The sequence below is a fragment of the Anabrus simplex genome, chromosome 1 (assembly GCF_040414725.1).
Source record: "Anabrus simplex isolate iqAnaSimp1 chromosome 1, ASM4041472v1, whole genome shotgun sequence".
NCBI lineage: Eukaryota > Metazoa > Arthropoda > Insecta > Orthoptera > Tettigoniidae > Anabrus > Anabrus simplex.
In genome coordinates this window covers 1,296,146,257-1,296,167,922 of record NC_090265.1, presented here as the reverse complement: position 1 = coordinate 1,296,167,922, position 21,666 = coordinate 1,296,146,257, and the positions used below count along the sequence as shown (strand labels likewise).

The window sequence follows — 21,666 nt, the reverse complement described above, 5'->3', positions numbered from 1 at the left end:
CAATCAATCAATCAATCAGTACTGATCTGCATTTAGGGCAGTCGCCCAGGTGGCAGATTCCTTATCTGTTGTTTTCCTAGCCTTTTCTAAATGATTGCAAAGAAATTGGAAAATTATTTAACATCTCCCTTGGTAAGTTATTCCAATCCCTAACTCCCCTTCCTATAAACGAATATTTGCCCTAATTTGTCCTCTTGAATTCCAGCTTTATCTTCATATTGTGATCTTTCCTACTTTTAAAGACACCACTCAAACTTATTCGTCTACTGATGTTCTCCCATGCCATCTCCCCACTGACATCTCGGAACATACCACTTAATCGAGCAGCTCGTCTCCTTTCTCCCAAATCTTCCCAGCCCAAACTTTGCAACATTTTTGTAACGCTACTCTTTCGTCGGAAATCACCCAGAACAAATCGAGCTGCTTTTCTTTGGATTTTTTCCTGTTCTTGAATCAAGTAATCCTGGTGAGGATCCCATACACTGGAAACATACTCTAGTTGGGGTCTTACCAGAGACTTATATGCCCTCTCCTTTACATCCTTACTACAACCCCTAAATACCCTCATAATATGTGCAGAGATCTGTACCCTGTACAGTCATATTTATGTGATTACCCCAATGAAGGTCTTTTCTTATATTAACACCTAGGTACTTACAATGATCCCCAAAAGGAACTTTCACCCCATCAACGCAGTAATTAAAACTGAGAGGACTTTTCCTATTTGTGAAAGAAAGAAGAATTCAGCTTTCATTGCAGCATAAGAAGCATACAAAATTGTTAAGCAGGCCACCACCTACATAGCACTTAGTCAGTAGGTGTGAAATTCAGTAGCTGAGTTGTTAATAATAATAATAATAATAATAATAATAGTAATAATTACACAAACTGGCAAGCTGGAAACCCTCACTAAAGCTCTTCACAAAAATCAGATATCCATAATGGCCCTACAGGAAACAAGGTACCCAGATGAAGAGATTTTTGAATCCGAAGGCTACCGATTTTTCAAGAGCAAAGCGCAAAGAGGAATCCTCAATGGAGCTGTGATGCTTGGAACCGCGTTTGCTGTTAGAACCAAGATCCTTAAATCGGTTGCAAATTTCGAACCTGTGAATGACAGATTGTCTATACTCACAATAAAATGCGCGAACAAAACCTGTGCCCTAGTTAACGCACATGCTCCTACAAACGATAAGAACAAGTCTGATCCAGACGAAGTTGATAATTTCTGGGACCTACTGGATGAAAAATTAAACAAAATCCCCAAACACCATGTCAAGCTTCTTTTGGGTGACTTCAGTGCCCAACTAGGTTGTAACCAGAAGTACAAGAAAGTTATAGGAAATTACCCTGCTCACAAAAGAACCAATCCAAATGGCAAAAGACTGGTGTCCATTTGCGAAAATCACATTCTGCAGGTCATGTCGACCCACTTTCGCCATCTACCCAGAAAGCAAATGACTTGGCGTTCTCCCGTCCAAGCTCTCGGAGAGTTCCAAATTGATCATGTTGTAATCTCCAGGAGAAACAGCCCTGAGATTATGAATATCAAGGTAAAGAAAGGCATCAATGTGGCCTCAGATCATTATATGTCTCTTATCAAATTCAAACCAATTCCCGCAAACACAAGGAAGACAACCAAACAGATCACACGCTTCGACAATGTTAAACTTCGGCAAAGGGTCGAGGAGTTCCAGGAGAAGGCTAGACCAAATGACTGTGACTTTAACAACGCCAAAAGTCTCCTCGTTGAGGCCGCCAAAGACATTGCAGAAATCAAGAGAAGCAAAAAGCATGCCTGGTGGAATGGTACCTGCAAATCAGTCCTCCAAGAAAGACTCAATGCTTGGAAACAGTACTACTCTACAAAATCGGAAAATGATTGGGAAACCTACAAAACCCAACGTGCCCAAGCAGCTAGGGTGTTTAGAACTGAGAAACGTAAATACGAAAAATCTCTCATTGAAAAGATAGAACAAAACTTTAGGAAGAATGAAAGCAGAGAGTACTACAGAGCCTTCAAACGCAAACTCACTGGCTATAAACCACCATCTCTATGCTTTGAGCGAAAGGACGGCACACTGACGACGTCAAATGAAGAAAATTGCAACATTCTGGCAGATTACTTCAAGAATTTACTTAATTGCTCCAAACCGCAAAGCGCCATTGACAAGGAACCCTTACTCAGGTACCCAGATTCCAGACCACCCGACAGAGATGAAATCAAGCGCCACATTGCCCGTCTCAAAAATAACAAAGCGCCGGGGGAAGACTCAGTAGTAGCAGAACTATGGAAATATGCCCCAGAGGAATCACTTGATATCTTGCAAAAGCAAATAGAAGAAATATGGAACAAGGAGACCCTACCCGAAGATTGGAAAATAGCTTTGATCCATCCATTACACAAAAAAGGCAGCATGAAGAACATCAACAACTACAGAGGAATATCTTTGCTACCCGTGACTTACAAAAGTCTATCACTTGCCAACCTGGAGCGTTTGGAAGCACAGGTCGAACATCAAATAGGTGAATACCAAGGAGGGTTCAGAAAAGGTCGCTCAACAGCTGAACAGATCCAAAATCTCAGAACGATCATCAGATATTGTACACTAAGGTCCAAGCATTATGTGTCTGTCTTTGTGGACTTTAAGAAAGTGTACGACTCCATTGACCGGGAAGCCCTGCTAAACATCTTAAATGAATTTGGAGTTGATTTGAAACTGCTGGCATTAATTAGAGCCACCCTGACCAATACAAAATCCAAGGTGAAGTTCCACGGATGTCTCTCGCATTCCTTTGACATCAAAACAGGAGTCCGACAAAGTTTTGGGCTATCCCCTATACTCTTCAACTGTGTTCTTGAAAAGATCATCAGAACCTGGCGGGTGAGATTACAGGAAACCAACTACAGTCCATTGAGAATAGGAACCAAATCCAAGGGAATCACAACAGACTGCTTAGCATTTGCCGATGATATTGCTGTTCTCTCAAACGACATAGAAACCGCTAGAGCTCAAGTTGAAATTTTAAAGGAAATTGCTGAACAAACTGGTTTGCAGATATCGTTTGAGAAAACAGAAGTAATGACTAACATCAAAGAGGCTCCACCAAAACTCCATACAAAATACGAGGACATCACCCGAGTAGACAAATTCAAATACCTGGGTGAGATCATCATGAAAAATGGACTGGACAAAGAAGCACTTCAGGAGCGAGTACGCAAACTGGAAATAGCCTACCAAACATCCCGCACAATCTACAACAAAAAATGCCTTTCTCAAAATACCAAGATACGTCACTATGAAACAGTTCTGAAGCCAGTAGTTCTATATGCAGCCGAAATCCTGTCTCTAAATGCCAACAAAGGAGTCCTGGAAGAACTGGAGAAAAGAGAACGCAAAATTGTGAGAGGAATTCAAAACACCAAGATACGTCACTATGAAACAGTTCTGAAGCCAGTAGTTCTATATGCAGCCGAAATCCTGTCTCTAAATGCCAACAAAGGACTCCTGGAAGAACTGGAGAAAAGAGAACGCAAAATTGTGAGAGGAATCTTGGGATCAAAGTACAGAAATGGAATCCATCAAAAGATCCAACAAGGAAGTCTACAGCAAAATAGAGAAACTTACCGACACAATCAGAAAAAGACGGGCACGATTTTATGGTCATAGGAAAAGAATGGACGGAAGAAAGATAACTAAAGAAATCTTTCACTTTTTTGATTCAAACCCCAAAACCACAATTCCCTGGTTTAGACCTGCGAATGCTACATATCTCAACTGAAAACGCCCTTAACAGAGATCTCTTCCGCAAGAAAATATTGACGAACGGGCTAAACCGAGACTAGCAACCGAAGAGAAGACACGGTGCCCCTTGGACAGAGGAGCGTAAGCAGGCCCACTCACAAAGAATGAGGGAAATTTGGGCTCTAAAGAAGGCCAAGTTCAGTGTCAAATGCAACAAGACTTAACGTGGTCCTTGATGGTCCCAGCGAATTATATATAATAATAATAATAATAATAATAATAATAATAATAATAATAATAATAATAATAATAATAATAATAATAATAATAATTTCTTTATTTTATTTTATATTTTATGGCCTTCATTGGACCACTTGCGTCAATTATACAATTGATTTTTCAATTTTCTCTCAGCCCAGTACTTCTTCATTCTCACAGATCTTGATTTTCTCTTCGCGTCTGAAATCAGGGTTTTCGTTGTTAGCCAATAAAATGATTGTGGGCGGGTGTTATCATTCCTGAAAGGTCTCGATTGTTCCGCGAGGGTATATAAACTGCTGATTTTCGGGTCTCTGCGCCACTTCAGTAACACCTATCGTTGTATAAATTATGTAGCAGGGCAGGGGGCGGGAAGCGCCTCTTTCTTCGGGCAGCAGTTCAACCACCAGGTAATGGCCGTCTTATAACTTATTTTCTTGCCAGGTCAGCAGTTTAACCCTCGGGGCGGGTTCGAAACCTTCTACCATGTAACTTTCCTCTAAAATGTAAAAGACTCTTGATTTAAATTCTGCCTCTGTAACTACAAATTGGGATAGAGAGTGCCTAACCCTCTCGAGCTCCCTTTCATATTGTTTTTGAGGTGACTACGTTTTCTCAACCATTTTTCTTCGTTTCGTAATGTAATAGTTTTCGTATCGTGTCACCTCTTTAGTATGGGATTAGCCCTTGCATAAGCGGCCTAAGGCCAAATTAAGTTTTAATAAAGTATATTCGGAGTGCCAGTTACGCCTCCACTCAAGTCTGTATTTTGGGGCCTTGTAATTTTCCTGTTTATTTACTAAATTGGCCTTAGTAGGTTGGGTATTTTTACCCCTGTGTTTATGTCCTTAGAGGACAGCTTGAAGGTGGAATTTGGTGTGGCCTTTGATAGGCTGGAACTTTGAGAGCGGGTTGCTCTTCAAAAAAAAATTGTTTCTGTGTGCCTCGAGGAGGCTTTTACTATGTAATTGGGAGCAAGTGCTCTTGAGCATGATTGGGGTCTTCTGCCCCTTGGTTGAATCTTGTGTACGGGTAAAGTTGGCCTTATAGCTCAAGAATTGTGTGTCTGGCTCTCAGAGCCCAAATCCTGTAACTACTGTAATTGTACATTCTCGATTTGTTGCTAGGCTACTAAGTACCTGTTATTTTTGTTATTTCTTGATCTTGAAAAGAAAATATAACCTTGTTAAATTTTAAATTAACCTTCTTTCACCTCTAACTACCACGGATAACTCCGTCACAATAATAATAATAATAATAATAATAATAATAATAATAATAATAATAATCAGGGTTTTATGGTGGAGACAAAACCCAGAAGACGGAGAGGCCCTTTACCAGAGGAGCGGATGAAAGTGCTGATCAGCGTGTTCAAGAAATACTGACAGGATGTCAAAGCTGGCAGACGAACAAGACACAAGCACTGAAAATGAGATTGGTTGTTAACACGCAGTCCATAATAGAGGCTCACTTCGAAAAACAAACAAATTATGATTATTATTATTATTATTATTATTATTATTATTATTATTATTATTATTATTATTATTATTATTATTATTATTTAAAAAAATTTCATCTGCTAAGACTATTTCTTAATTGCACATTGCATACGTGGGTTGAATTGAACCAGAATGGCATTCCATTTCAAGAAATAAGTTCTCTATTCAAATTGAATATTCAAAATGAGTTTACCAACTGTTAACAAAGTAACAAATGACAACAAATGCAATATTAAATGTAAAAATAAATAAAGAAGGAAGAAATGAGCAAACATGGTAGGGTGCTTCTGGTAGAAACTATTATCAGTCACTTTTACAGACTTTCATTATTACACCAGTGTAGGGTTGCTAGATTTCCAGATGCCAAATAAAGAATACCAGTTTCTTTGTCATTTAGCACAAAATAAAACATCATAACCATTTAATGAATTTAATGAAGAGACCAGGGATGCATTAACTAATAAATACCAGTAATAAAATGCCAGCATGAAATATTTATTACTTTTTATATGGGGATTTATCGTGGAATGCAGAGGTAAGGAAGCGCTTGGGATGAATGGTTGCACAGGGGATCACTTAGAGCAAAAATTTACTTTAACAAAACTGGAAATTTTATTTCTTTCCTTTCTTAAAATTCTGAGGGAGTAATTTAATGATATAACTAGAAACGGTTGAAATATTACTTGGGGATATTCACCTTAAACAATGAGCTTGAGAGCTCCAACGGTGTATTGAACTTAGAAGTCCTTAATCAGGTACAAGTTTAATTGGGAATAACTCCCAGTTATTAACCTACATATGAAAGAGCATATTTGCCCCTAACAGGTACAATATTATAGAGTCTGAGCTCCAAAATACACAGAGGTTAGCCTCAATCAAGCAATCAGTTGCTATTTACAATTTCCATTACATTGGTAACCCCTAGGGTGACCCCACTTCGTAGTATTCATACACAGGTTGCTCTATGGTGGGCTTATCAATTACATAATTTCACAACCAGGTAAAGTACTGTTCCCGAAGGGAATCTAAACGTAGACACAGTTGCCCATAAAATAATAAAGCATATACAGGGGCAGAATACCCATTCTACTAGACCTGAAGAAGGAAAAGAAAAGGTTACAACAAAACTGTGCATAAACAAAAGGCACAGAGGCAAAACAGTAGCATTCCTTAGAATAGTGTTCTGAAAAAGACAAGAACCTAAGTGGCCTTAAGGCCCAATGACACAGAGGCTAATCCTATGCTGAAAAGGGTGACTGGAGGGAAATGTTCAACGGCAGAGACAAATTTCCGAAATTTACCGGTTGAAAAACTGTAGTCACTCAGCTCAAAAATAGAGGGGGGGGGGAAGTTCTGAAGCTCACCACTCATGCTCCCTTACATTAAATATTTTCCCAATAGGGAATATAAATTGAGTCCAAAGACTGTGCAGAAGGTCCTACATTTCAGCAAAAAAATGAAAAGGTTACATATTAGATTTTAAGGAAAACTGCTGAAATCTTCCCCTCAAAACACACGCTGGCACAATCAAATATTCAAGTAAATTCTGCCATTACCTGTCAGCGCAGGATCTTCTTCAAGCTGGCCACCTCCTGGCTACCTCTAGCCTCCATCAAGTCGCACTGTCAATCATGCAAGCAAATCAGACCAGACGGTCCTAAAGCGCTCTCCTTAAATAGCTCCGCAGGGGAAGGTTCTAGACTAAATTAGAATCCAGAGTGCTGATGGGCTAAATTTCCATACACTCCCCTGGGTTTTGATTGGATAGATAACTTAGTTATAGGCATGTGATAGGCAGATTACATTAGAGGAGGAGCCAGGTGAAGTGTTAAAAACTTTGGCACATAAAAGAAAACAATAACCAGAAAAAAGTTTACCAACCACAACAAATTCAATTTCTTCTTAAATTAATTTGGGCTAGAGATAGCTAGAAAATAGATGCTAGAGCCATCTAACCATCAGAGAAGAAAGTTTTAGAAAGTCTTAAATGTTCTTGGTCACTGTCATAGATGGTCATAGTGGAGAAGGTGCGCAGTTTGAATAGCCGGGAAAGTTGTATCCCTGGTACAATTGTATGACAAACTAATAATACAATAGTCTGTAGACTGAAAATGTACATTTCACAAGTACTTGTGATTTGAAGAGACAATTTGCAACAATTTCTTATTCAACAAAACTTTCTTGTGAAATTCCTTACAATTCTAATCATAGTTGAAGTATACAAACAGTTCTTAAATGTAGAGAGCTTCTGTTTCTGTCATCTCTCTATTTTATTTTCATTATTGAAAATACTCTTTCAGTATATACTTTCAACAAACTTAAGTACCATCAAGATGTTCTTCAGTTTTTCTGGGCAAATTAGCCCTATAATAAATATCCATCTCTTTGCTATTATTTTACCAGCACCACCTTCCCTAGATAACAAATTGACAATTTCAACAGCTTCTGAACACATTTCATCTCAGCTTTTCCTCTAAACCTAGTGTCTCCACTAACTTGCTGAACTGAGGCAAGTTTTCTAGAGTTATACAATTCGCATGTTAAAACATTAGGATCACTGAAGTCCAACCATTTATGTAGACAATTAACACAATCTTTACTGGCATATTTAAAACTATTTTCATAGACCCTCTCTAGTAAACAAATCATTCAATATATTTAATATGCGAGTCACTTTATTATCAAAAACTAATTTCCCCATTCTTTATATGCGCACTAGTACCACTAGCACACTGTCAGAGATGCTGTTCTCAACTGTGATGACTGATCGTTTTGGTCAGAATACAGCAGATTTTGTATCGTAAACTACAATTTTCTTTTTTCTTTTCTCTGTTTGAATTCAAGATTTTGTACTCTGCTTTTTTATTTATTTATATTATACTATTGTCTAAACCACAGCATTTTAAAAAAATGGAACATTCACCGTATGGTTTAAAGGATGCACCGTGCATGGAACAAAATGAGAAAAAGCCACAATTTTCTGGGCAAAACCATACATCTGGCAACCCTATACCAGTATATTTACGTCCATAAAGAATAAAACAGTATAAGAGCAATTCAACTGAATGGTCGCAACACGATCCTTCAGTCTGCTGTTTATGGCTTATTTAATACATTTTTGTTGTTGTAGTGGACATCAATCTATACAGTTGTGTTTTTGATCTAGTGGTTTAAATGCAGTATGTGTTTGAAGAGTTGGTTAGTCAAGATACACTCAGGGCATAAAACCGTTCCAGTTCACGATTTCAACTGGTGACTGCATGTCAAGACTAATACTAAACTAAACAGTATTTTACTATCCTCTACAGCTCTTCCTTACTGACCTGGGTTCCTGCCCTAAAAATAAAAGAAAGGATACACTATCCAGTTGCAGTCCAGCTCACTGGAGGCTATCAAAAGAAGCTTAAACTACATTTCTAAATTGCTCTATAAATTAAATGTTGTTTATTTTTCATTTTTATGTTATTATATAGAGCACCAATTCAAGTGGATGTTGATCAGCTAATGCCTTTAGCTTGCAGTGTGAAGTATTCATAAATAGATCAAACTTTCAATATAAATAAAAAAAGCTAAGGGAATTTCGAGGGGTTTGGAATGTGTTCATGGAAATAAATACACCGGATTGTTGGCAAGGTGGACCCATTAACAACCTGGTGTACTTATTTCAATGAACTTAGTCGATATAAGGTCAAAAATGGTCAAAATTGTGAATTCTGGGTTTGGAACCTATTGAGCACCCCTCTCTCCTTTTCCTCCAAATATGTCCTTGATTATGGTAGTGTTAAGGATTCACTTGCAGGAGCTTCTAATTGTATTTATCATTTTGTGTGTTTGTAATCTCCTTCCTAGCTTTGATGATTCATATTCAGATGTTTGTTTGTTCTATTTTCTAGTATAATTTTATTATTACTACATAATGATCATCAGCAATTGAATTTTTCTAATCATTTTTATCAGACATTGTGATCAGAATATATTTTTTCTTTGAGTGCATATTTATTTATGCTCTAAACTATATTCATGTGAGGTTGTTAGTAATTACAATAAAAAATACAAATCATCATCATCATCATCATCATCATCATCATCGGTTTGCCCTTCCAGCGAGCCAGGTAGGGTGTTAGAAAACGAGCATCTTCCAAAGTTGCCTATTCAAAAAGATTTTGTTGTCCATCACAGATTCCCAATTTCATCCTCTTCTCTCCACGTTTTCCCTCAGTTGGTCCAGCCATCTTTTTCTTGGTCTTCCAGTTGGTCTTCTACCTGCTATTCTCTCTTCAAGGTAAGCATATGGTAACCTTGTGCTATTCATTCGTTTAACATGCCCAAACCATTTAAGTCTAGATGACCTAAGTCTTTCCTCCATTGATTCATTTAGACGTAGCTTAGATCAGATCTCATCATGTCTTTTGGAGGGCAGTTCTAAGAAATACAAATACACTTCCAAGAATACAAATATAAGTTGAAACTTTCAAGTGATGTAAGTTAAATAATGTGGATATCTGAAGGATCTGTATCATTTTAACACCAGGTTCAACTGCACCAAGTTGATTACACACTATACACACTACAGGGCATGTGGTTGGGCAGCTTTTAAGATGATTTTCCATGGTTTCCAATTTTCATAAAAGGAACACGTTACAGTTTAGACCTTAATAAAGTTCCCAGACACTATCTTATCTGTCCTAGCCCCTAATATCCTAATGTTATGTGACTCTAAATACAAAGCAAAAAAAGTTCTAATGTTTGATATTCATTCAAAACACCCTATGGCAATACAATCCTTGATGGCCCTTGACCTCCCAGGTGACTGCTGCTCAGCCTGAAGGCCTACAGATTTTGAGGTAGCATGTGATCAATGTGACAAATCCTCTCAGCCATTATTCTTGAATTTCTGGACTGGGGCCGCTATCTCGCCATCCGATAGACTCTCAGTTATAATCAAGTAGGCGGAATGAACCCTGAACCAGCTCTCAGATCCAGGTGCCAATCCCTGACCTGTCTGTAAATAGATGGAGGAGCTGGCAGTATTAATTCTAAATCCTTTATTATATCAGTTGATGTAAAGGGTAGTTACAATGAAATTATCTTTACTTCAATTACCCTGTTCCTTTCAGAAACAATAACTAAATTTGATTTTCTGTCCTATGTTTCAGTAATTTCAATCCTAATTGCCTTGGTGATCTATCCTGTATGCTTCGCTAGAGAACTCACTGAAGGTAAGAGATTTATCTGGATTTTTTGTTACCTATTTTGGCTTTTACCACAACAGCTCTTTCATAATTTAATAATGTTTCCCCTGTATGAAGATTACTTTTAACTTGATGATCAGCCATTTTGTTTAACTCATGAGGAGACTTCGCCAATGTGTCCCCGCAGATATACTCCATATTCAATATTTGTGGAGGCCATACCGGTTCAAATGGCAAGGTGCAAATCATACCCAATTCCGAAAAAAATATAATTTGAAAATTTTGTGTATGCTTCGTAAGACCAGCAACATATTCACATAATGAACATGCAGCGCAACAAATATTCTTCTCCACTTCTCACGCTCTTGATCCACGGATAAAATCTTGCCTCCGTAGTGTATTTGTTTGATGTTTATCATAGGCCCATGGTATTTTGTAGAGGCAGCACAACTCTTTCAATAATGTATACTGATCTGTAAATGACAGACAACAAATATTCATATCTATTAAAGAAACTATTTAAAATAGTTCATGTTAGGTCCACCTTGTCAATACACTTTTAATGATTGAAAATTATTTATTCTATCATACATCAGTGAAGTCAAGGACTTAATTTGACTTCACTGATGAAGGGAATGAACATTGTTCCTGAATCATGTATGATAGAATAAATTATTTTCAATCATTAAAAGTGTTTTGACAAGGTGGACACAACATAAGCTATTTTAAATATTTTTAATAGATTTAGGCAAGTCAATACAGGATCAAATAAAATACGTATTATGGTTTAGTTTATCAACAACAAATATTCATATATCGACAGTGACTTTTAAAATAGATTTTTGAATGCTTTGTTAACAATCCTTTGCTCAAATATTTTTAAAAAGGCTCAAACAGTTGTAATAGCAAACTCGTGACTGTACTTATTCAGTTTTTGAAATAATTTTTAACAGTAAGATTTATTTTCAATACATAACATCTGATTTTCCACAAAAGAGCAGATGACAATATACCAGGGATGAACAGGTTAGATTCACTCTTTTGAAAAGATGATTTGAAGCAAGCAAGACATAGCTCACTGCGTACATGTTTCTATTTCATTGTATGTTGTAATGTCAACAAGACACACACACTACGTTAAATATCGACCAGGTTTTTTTCACATCTTATTACAAAAGGACAGTGCCAAAACTTGAGTGTGCCATGATGTTGTTAAATAGTATGTTCCGATGCTGAGGCAGAGTTTGCTTCCCCTGTGGGTGGGGTCATGGAATACACTCATAGTATACTCTTCCTGCCTGGTGAATAAAAGGGACGGCCTGGCAAGTAACTGGATTGCAGTATGGAATTGTGAATTGGATATCCTGTGGGTGGGAGGGTGTGAACATCCATAGGTAATCCCTGCCTGTCCAAAGTGGTGACTAAAGGCGGGGCCGCACACTTATCTGTATATTGCAGGCTGCAGACCAGTGATATGACAGCAGGTAGCTGCCACCATAGTAACAAATGTAGTGCCACACACTATATGTTGGAGTGCCAGTGTCGCCGCTGACGTGCATGTGATAGTACAGTCCACCAGATAGCAATTACCGTTTTTCATGCACTACAGAGCAACAGAACCAATTTAGTTTAAGTTTACTTCATCTAGTGCAGTTAGTGGAAGTAATAATAATTAAATAACAATTTTTTAAATTAAATAATGCGATTCACCTGTAAACTTCAATTTAAAAATTTCTAAAAATTGATGCCTGCCTGGCCATCAGACAAAGTCTCTCCTAGTGCATTGGCACTGCTGGTGGCTGCAAGTAGCCTATGCAGTGGCCTCTGCAGTATGCAGTAGCCATGCGTCTTGGTGGGTGTGCTATTTACCAACTGATGAGCCCAACTTAGCACACTGGGGCAAAACTCTAGCAGCCAAGAGTGAGTTAGCTGGAAAATTTATAATGTCCAATAACGGACCATTATATTGGTATTATAACATACAGATATGCGTGCGGCAACAGGATCTGTCAGATAGATGGCCTATCAGCAAAGCCACAGAACATATGAATGGAACTTGCACATTGCAGATAAGTGTGCAGTCTCCTAAAGGAGTCATGTGGCTTTCGGTTCCCTCATGAGGGTTAGAAGAAATCAAACTTTAATATGCATGCTGCTTGTGGAAGAACCTCTTACATGTGCGACTTCACACAGTAGACCAGACGGTACCCACATTCTATCGGGTGGGAGCATTATGTACCCTGCAGTAGTATCCGCCAAATGCCTGAGCAGAATCCCTTTGTATATGCTATATGGTACATACTTAATGGCATCGTTAAACATCAGACTCTGGGCAATAACTTCTAAGCCAGGCGAGTATGGCCTTGGCTGCTTGGCAGATGCAGGTGGTGGTGGTGGTGGTGGTGGTGGTGGTGGTGGTGGGGGTGATAGTGGTGGTGACTATTGTTTTAAGTGGAAGTTCAATTGGGTAACCATCCTCTATTAACTGTAATCAGAGAAGGAAAAAAAGGAAGATGTCCAGTCCTTTGAAAAATGAAGGTATCATAAAAGAAGGGGAAGGGCAACAGAGGACTTGAAAATGAAAGATTCCGTAGGCCTTGTAAACTTAATACTGCCATAGTCAGAAGAGAACAAGAGTTGACCAAGAGAGGTCGGATTTAAAAGATTGAAGTGAAGAGGCTGGCATGTAAGTGGAAACAATGCTAGGATCAGGTAGGAGCCCAAGGTGAACTTGCACCCAAGTTGGGAGCTCCTGGGGCCTCTTTTAGTCACCTTTTCTGACAGGCAGGGGATACCATGGGTGTATTCTACCACCCCCACTCACAAGGCTACAGAGTCTGCCCTTGATTGAAGTTGGTGACATTCTGGGAGAATACTTTCGGGCATGGCTGTGAAAAGATCAAAGCCTATGCAGGGTGGTCTGCCACCCAAGACTTCAGCATATGATTCCATAAGGATTGCAAACTATTGGGAGCATGCGCAGCATTCAAAATGGGATCCAGCTTCTGTAGGTTCCTGGTTGTTACCAGAACCGATGAGAATAATTTTAAGTTGATAAAATTGACAAATACATAGAAGGTGTCTGGAGTGAACTTGAAGACTTAAAGTAAATGCGCATTAGTAGGTTGTTGCTCAAGACGTCCACCACAGCTCAGGCTAGTCAGTTGCTTAAGTGCGACCGCTTTGGTGAATTTGCCGTCCAAGTGGAAGAGCACTAATCCCTGAATCTGGTTTGCAGAGTGACCTTCCATCACAACATGAGCTTGAACGCTAACAATTAGCTGATGGAAGACATAAAGAACCATGGTGTGATGCACATCAGACGCATTACATGCAAAGTCAATGGTCAGCACATTGCCACTAGTGCTTTCATTGTCTCCTTAAAGTTGTCAGTGTTAGCAGAGAAAGTTTAGGTAACAATATTTCGTTACAATGTGAGGCCACGTATTCCACCTCCCATATAATGTATCTCATTGTTCATATCACTCTACATGGAAAAGAAGCTCATGGCATGGAGCAGTGCACATCTCTAAACAGGTGCTTTAACTACCTTGGTCTTTGTTCTCCTTGAGCTGTCCTGTTTATCTCAGTGGGAAGAAGATCCAGGACATTAAGACCCTGGATGGTCTTTTGTACGAGGAAGTGTGCCTTAGTTTAATTCCTTGAATGCACCTGCCATGACATTAGACTTTAGTGTTACTGCACAGTCTATCAAGTTCATTGTTTCTTAAACGTCACTGTGCCCAGTGTGGCAGTAACTTCAGCAAATGCTGCAAAGAGTAAAAGCCCAAAGATGAGGTCTACCCCACCTTTGCTCATAGAGGAGTCTGCCCTGGGAATGTCAACTAAGCTGGCACAGCAGGGGAGGAAGGCCAAGTCTCCTAAGCCTGCGGAGGTGGTATAGTTGACCAGGGCTGGGAATGTCCCTCCAGCTTGTCTAAACTAGAACGAAGGGAACCCTTCCTAAACACTTCCTTACCCCTCCTATGAAGAAGAAAATTTGCTCTCCATCCGGAGGATGTGTGTCAGCACCAGCTGGAGCACCTGCTCCAGAGCCAAATGTGTTCACGTTGTAGGACGACTCCCTGCCACTGAAAAAGCATCCTGGAGGCTTCTGGGATGCTTTATCCCCTCACAACTGAGACCGGTGGAGAGTTCATGGATGTTGAAGTTTCACCTCCATCTTGAGATGGAGATGGAAGCAGTCTTTAGGTTTGAAAGCAGCCTGCCGCTTGACACCTAACTCAGAAAAGCAAGAGTCCACACTATGATGCTGTTACAGTTATGACAGGCATCTTGCTGAGCTGAGCCAGCTAATCAGTCAGTTTTTTTTTTTTTTTTTTTTAGTTGCTTTACGTCGCACCGACACAAATAGGTCTTATGGCGACGATGGGACAGGAAAGGGCTAGGAGTGGGAAGGAAGCGGCCGTGGCCTTAATTAAGGTACAGCCCCAGCATTTGCCTGGTGTGAAAATGGGAAACCACGGAAAACCATTTTCAGGGCTGCCGACAGTGGGGTTCGAACCTACTATCTCCCGAATACTGGATACTGACCGCAGAATCAGTCAGTTTGTGGCAAGTATAGTCTGCATTCAAGAAATAAATCTCAGACCAGATCATCATACATTCTTGAGAAATTTTAGACTATAGTTGAAAGAATGGGTTAATGCCAACCGGGCTCCTGGTGGTGATGGTGGTAGTACTTTCACTCATTCTGATACCTGCAGCAAACCAGTTCCATTAAGAATGGAACTGCAGGCAGTAGCGGTACATGATTCACCGAATCAAGGTGCAACATTGCTAATGTAGTGACCTCGCATTTATGATCAACAATATTCTGTAAGAAAGAAGTCTGCTCCCAGATAAAACTATCTTTACACCGGACTGTTTTCAGACCAACTTTGCTGTACATTAGTGAAAGCTGGGTCTACTCACGATATCTTATTCATAAATTAGATGTAACAGACATGAAAGTAGCAGAATGATCGCTGGTACAAACAGGTGGGGGCGATGGCAGGAGGGTGCTCAGAATGAGGAGATAAAGGCTGTTTTGAAGAATGAAATTGATCAATGAAGCTGTACACATAAACTGGCTTTAAGTTGTGGGGTCATGGAGGAGGATAGGTTACCTAGGAGAATAGTGGAGACTAATACCATGATAGTCAGACTCATTTTCTAATGATTTAATAATAAGAGGTGTGGAACTAAACAAGACCACAAATAGAGGATTGTGGAGGCATTTAGGTAGTTCACAGAGACCTGCAGACTGAATGCTGAAAGGCATAACAGTCTATAATGAAGATTTATGTATATATGAAAATAAATATCTAGTAAAACAAAAAATTAACAAGTACTTAAATTTGTAAGTTTCACAATGAAGAAATATTTCTGAATATTTTACAGAAAATATCATAATCATCATTGTCATTATCAGCAATGGTTGTTATTAGTTCCTGAACAGTTCTTTCTTTCTTTCTTTCTTTCTTTCTTTCTTTCTTTCTTTCTTTCTTTCATCATAATAATACTGTCCATGCTTAGTTCAGTTTTCTGATGCCTAAACAGATTGGCCAGTTATACCAGGATGCATAGAAACAGGAGTGCTATTTGTGAATATAGTGTTATGTGGGCAATACAATTTCAGTGACCAACTGAAAAGTTTTCTTTATTCTTATTTATTTTTAGGTAGTCTATTCTTAAAACATTTTCCTGAAAAAGTGTGCAAGTCCTTTTATTGAGGGTTAGAAACTTCATTTTGAATGGTCTGTATTGAACTGAGATTACGTATATATTTCAGTAAAATTTACAATTCCACCTTTTCAATACAACATACTTTTGCAATGCAGTTTTACATTACAGTTAAATATTTATTTGGTACCAGTTTCGACCCTGTTCAGGGTCATCATCAGCCGTAAACTTAAATTGTACAATTCATTCAGAAGGTCTAAAACAATAACATAACATTAATATTAAAATAGACAAATATGACATTGTCGAGTTAAAATGTTAGATGATGATGATGATGACACGAAGATGATAAAAAGTTTATAGATAAGCACAAATACTTTATAGAGTATGGCAAATTGAATACCATTATAACGTGGCTATAGTTGACTCCAGATACTAAAGTTCTTAAATGTGTCTCTTTCACACAAGTTCTAAAGGTTGTATGACCTTGTGTAGTGCTGATCAATATGAATTAAGTAGAAAGAAATATGATAAAAGTTTGTAAAATAAGCATAAGTGCTTCAGAATATGGTAATTATATGCCATTGGAGTAGTACTAATATATTTCTAGGTACTAATTGTTCTTAAAATGCGTATCTTTTACACAAGTTCTGACGGTTGTATGACCTTGCTTGACACTGATGTAAAGGAAATAAGTTATACACATGATGTAAATAAATTAGAAAACATGTCATTGGATGAACTTCAAGTAGATATATATAATGCTGAGGGCAAGTGCTGTGCGTGAAGGTCGAATAAATATTTGTAAGAAAAGGGTGGTGAAGATTTCTCAGTTCATTGCGGAGCACTTGGACCTTGTGCAGTAGTGTGAGAAGCATGGCAGATTTTGTATATGCACAATGATCAGCGCTACACAAGGTCATACAACCTTTAGAACTTGTGTGAAAGAGACACATTTAAGAACTTTAGTATCTGGAGTCAACTATAGCCACATTATAATGGTATTCAATTTGCCATACTCTATAAAGTATTTGTGCTTATCTATAAACTTTTTATCATCTTCGTGTCATCATCATCATCTAACATTTTAACTTGACATTGTCATATTTGTCTACTTTAATATTAATGTTATGTTAAAATTGTTGTTTTAGGACCTTTTGAATGAATTGTACAATTTATATTTATGGCTGATGATGACCCCGAACAGGGTTGAAACTGGTACCAAATATTTAACTGTAATGTAAAACTTCTTTGCAAAAGTATGTTGTATTGAAAAGGTGGAATTATAAATTTTACTTAAATATGTATGTAGTCGTTTTATAGAGTTTGATTTATGGAAATTCCTATTTGATTGAATTCTTAAAAAATTCATATCCATGAGGTTTTCTGTTTTCAATATTTTTTTCTGCACTCTGGGTATTATTCAACTACCAGAATGCACAGGTTCATATAGAGAAATATAAAATGACTAATCAAATTATGATAAAATATTTTGAGTTGTATTATTAGCATCTTGATACTATTATTTATTCTGTTTCCAGGTAATCGCAATGTCTGGGAGTTCGGGTGGGCATATGGCGTTGGCTGGGGTGCTGCCATCTTCCTGTTTGGTGGTGTTATCCTCCTCCTGTGTGACAAAGAATCAGAAGAAATCTATTATAAGGAGCGGAAGATTGTGCACGACAACGACTCGCGAGCCTAGTGTTCACCACCCCTGCCCGATGTTGTGCTCTGAGCTCCGAGCGTGAGAACCTGTGATGCTGTGATCCAGATGTGATGATTCACTGCACAGAAAGATACAATGGCACAAGTTTCTTATCCCAAGCTGCAATCCTTTGTTTCAAAATGATAAACTGATCAATGAAAGAAAGCAAGATAACAATACTTTCCGAGATTGAGAGGTTCTCTAAAAGAACTCCATCAGTCAGAAAACTGAACATGCACAGCTTAATGTTTCAATGCTAATATCAGGGAATAGGATAACATATTATATCATCTAGTTCGTTCACAGAACTTGACTGGATTAGTATGTGTTTGCATTTAACAATTTGCTCATTAATTGAGAAAAGCAATAAGTAAAGATGGGAGCAGTAATTTTACTTAAATGCTTTATGTTTAGTCATGACTGAAATTGTTTCCATCCAAAGCCTTGCATGCCAGATCAGATACACTATCATTTTCATGTCCGTATCGTCATCTTTTTAGCTAATGTGACATAGATACTCTGTTTTAACAACACTTAAACATTTTTCTACTTGTAAATCAATTTTAATATTCACTAAAATCATTTTTATACTACTAAATGATAACTTTCAGAAACTTGTGCCTTGTATTCTGTGACAATTCCACATTGGTCACATGTGACAGAGGACGATGTGAGTTTCACAGCGAACGAATTGCTTTTGGCAAATAATATAAAGATTTGTTTTTTGAAATTGGAAGGTGTGACAGTTCTGTGTGCGTGAGGCTGTAGATGACTGACTGACTGTACTCAAGAAGGATGGCTATAGCTAACTACTATCCCATATTTTCTATTACATTTTTGTTTTACAATGATATTTTTGATATTTACTTGTAGTAATGTTTAAACTTTTCCTGTAGTAAACTCTCAATTCAACTTCATATTAATGAGAATATAAAGATAAAACTTCTAATATATATTTAATTAAAAATGAATCACTTATTACTGAAAATATTTCTTATTTAAGAAATATTTTTGAAATATTTCTGCTGTTGACAGACTTGATGATTACGATCACAATTATTTTTATGTAAAGAACGGCACTCTCAGATGCCATCTTTCAGAATTTTTTCTTGGTATTTTAGGCATTAATAATAATAATAATAATAATAATAATAATAATAATAATAATAATAATAATAATAATAATAATTCACCTCTTTAGCCTAATATACATTTCATTAGACACTGTACATGGAGAATAACATTCTCAACCTCTTCAGTAAGTATGTTGGATAGTAAATGATATATTGTCAGACACGTTTACGATGGAAAGTTTCTGGTAGTATTCCATATTGAAGTTTACTGATTAATTGTTTTTAAATTACTAAAGTTCTTTAAAGGTTACACCACACATTCAAAGTGAAACAACTACAATAATTCTGCTGGCAGAATAATGTTGTGACAAACTATCTCTTCCAGTAAACCAATTATGTTGATGTTCTTGGCATTTTATCCTTATATTTATATTTTCATTTAATTGATTTGATGCATTAATCTCTTCATAATGGTAATAGAATATGTATTAGTCCTCCTGGAGGTGAAAATTGTACTTACTACATGTCTAATCTATTCAGACATTTGAAATTTTTTGGTAATAATTTACAGACGAACTTGTATTGGACGTTTTCTTGGTCTAAAGGTATGATGATAAGTACCCAATAAAAAGCAATTGCCTGGGATTACAATGATTCTGATACTGGAGTTACACACTTATTTGTTAACTACAGTTTCCAGAAAACATCCTCAGAGAAGAATTGTATTGCACATCGTAAGTATACTAAATTTTTTTACCTCCTTCATTGAATGCAGTCAGATATGTCTGATATATTTTTCAAAACTAAAATGAAAATCAAGGATTAATTGACGAGCGATAAACAGTCACAATAACCAGCCACATTTCTTTTCAGTTCACAGTGTAAGATAATTTAGTAGCTTTTTAGGTAAACTTCTTCCTTCTTCCATGTTGACTGTCCATTAGTTTATCATCTTCAAATATGTTCTGTTATCAAAACGTGAAACTTGGTTACATTCTTGAAATAACTGTATTTTAGTGATATTAATAAAAATAAAACAAATGATCCAATTATGATTTTTCTTAAAAAATATTTAGAAATGCTATTAGTAAAATGAACTAAAATTGGGGTGGGAGGTTTGGAAGGAATTAAGCACACTTTCTTTTTTTTTTTGTTATGGAGAATCTTGGTTCCTGCCAGGGACATTAATTTTCCCATAGCCTGGCTGAGCAAAGCCAAAATGCAAAACGGAGGTGCTGACAACACTTAGCAACAAATGGTCTTTTGTGGAAGGAATGAGAAGGAATATTTTCTTACTCAAGTTTTCTCTTGTGACTAGAAATTTGAAAGTTATGATATTCAACTCTTAAAGAGTTATTTCTTAACTGCAGAGCAAGTTAGTTTATTAATTAAAACATATGGAACACCTGAAATCTAAACCAATAACATGCAATCAGAAATATCTCTATACTGAACGGTTATGTTGTTGGCAAAGAAAACAAATATTTCAGTATTTCTCTGACCACTAATGGAAAATATTAAAAATATCTTTCATAATCATTAATTTACAAGTGTTTAGAACAGCAATAATCATCCATCAGCATTATAACATAAACCAAACTTGGTACCAAAAACTACATTCATGATGGGAACAATGCACAAAAAAATTTAAGCTGTTCCAGGAGGGCGCAGTGGTTGTATGTGCAGCCTGAACCTCTCAATACAATGTTATATATTTGTCTTTTTATGTCATTCAAAATAATATAAAAACACCCTCCTTTGTTAGACTACATTAAAACCATAACCAAATTAGTACTGTAAACTATAGTCTTCACTGTCTGATTCTTTTCCATATTCCAGGAAGATGCAAATAAGTCCCAGGCCATCCATCCAATCCTAGGTGCAGAATCATTGCATGTGCTGTACTATAACATATTCTTAAATAATACAAGTTTACCACACAGTTTCTAAAATCGCAGTCAGATAGGTGCTTGCTCCTAATAAAACTAAACCAAACCAAACCCCATGGCACTACAGCCCTTGAAGGGCCTTGGCCTACCAAGCGACCGCTGCTCAGCCCGAAGGCCTGCAGATTACGAGGTGTCGTTTGGTCAGCACGACGAATCCTCTCGGCCATTATTCTTGGCTTTCTAGACCGGGGGCCGCCATCTCACCGCCAGATGGCTCCTCAATTCTAATCACATAGGCTGAGTGGACCTCGAACCAGCCCTCAGGTCTAGGTAAAAATCCCTGACCTGGCCGGGAATCGAACCTGGGGCCTCTGGGTAAGAGGCAGGGACGCTACCCCTACACCACGGGGCCGGCACGCTTGCTCCTAATGCAGGACTGAATTCCGAAGTTGACATTCAAGAGTACTTAAATAACTTAAATAACGGGTGTCCTTCCTGGGTAACATTCTGGTACTCTAGCATTTCTTAAAATTGCTGATGATTTTTATTTATTTATTTATTTATTTATTTATTTATCTATTTATGTATCTGTCTATTTATTTATTTATTTATTTAT

General features: G+C 37.5%; 1 protein-coding gene across 1 annotated transcript in view; it reads left to right on the top strand.

Annotated features, from left to right (window-relative positions):
• Nucleotides 1-21,652, top strand: part of LOC136858766 (transmembrane protein 47) — a 161,506-nt gene extending 139,854 nt beyond the window's left edge. Inside the window, exons 5-6 of the mRNA XM_068225741.1 lie at nt 10,663-10,725; nt 17,925-21,652. Of these exons, the coding sequence (XP_068081842.1) occupies nt 10,663-10,725; nt 17,925-18,085 (224 nt within the window). The 3' untranslated portion in view covers nt 18,086-21,652. The remainder of the gene's footprint in view (nt 1-10,662; nt 10,726-17,924) is intronic.
• The last annotated feature ends 14 nt before the right edge of the window (nt 21,653-21,666 follow it).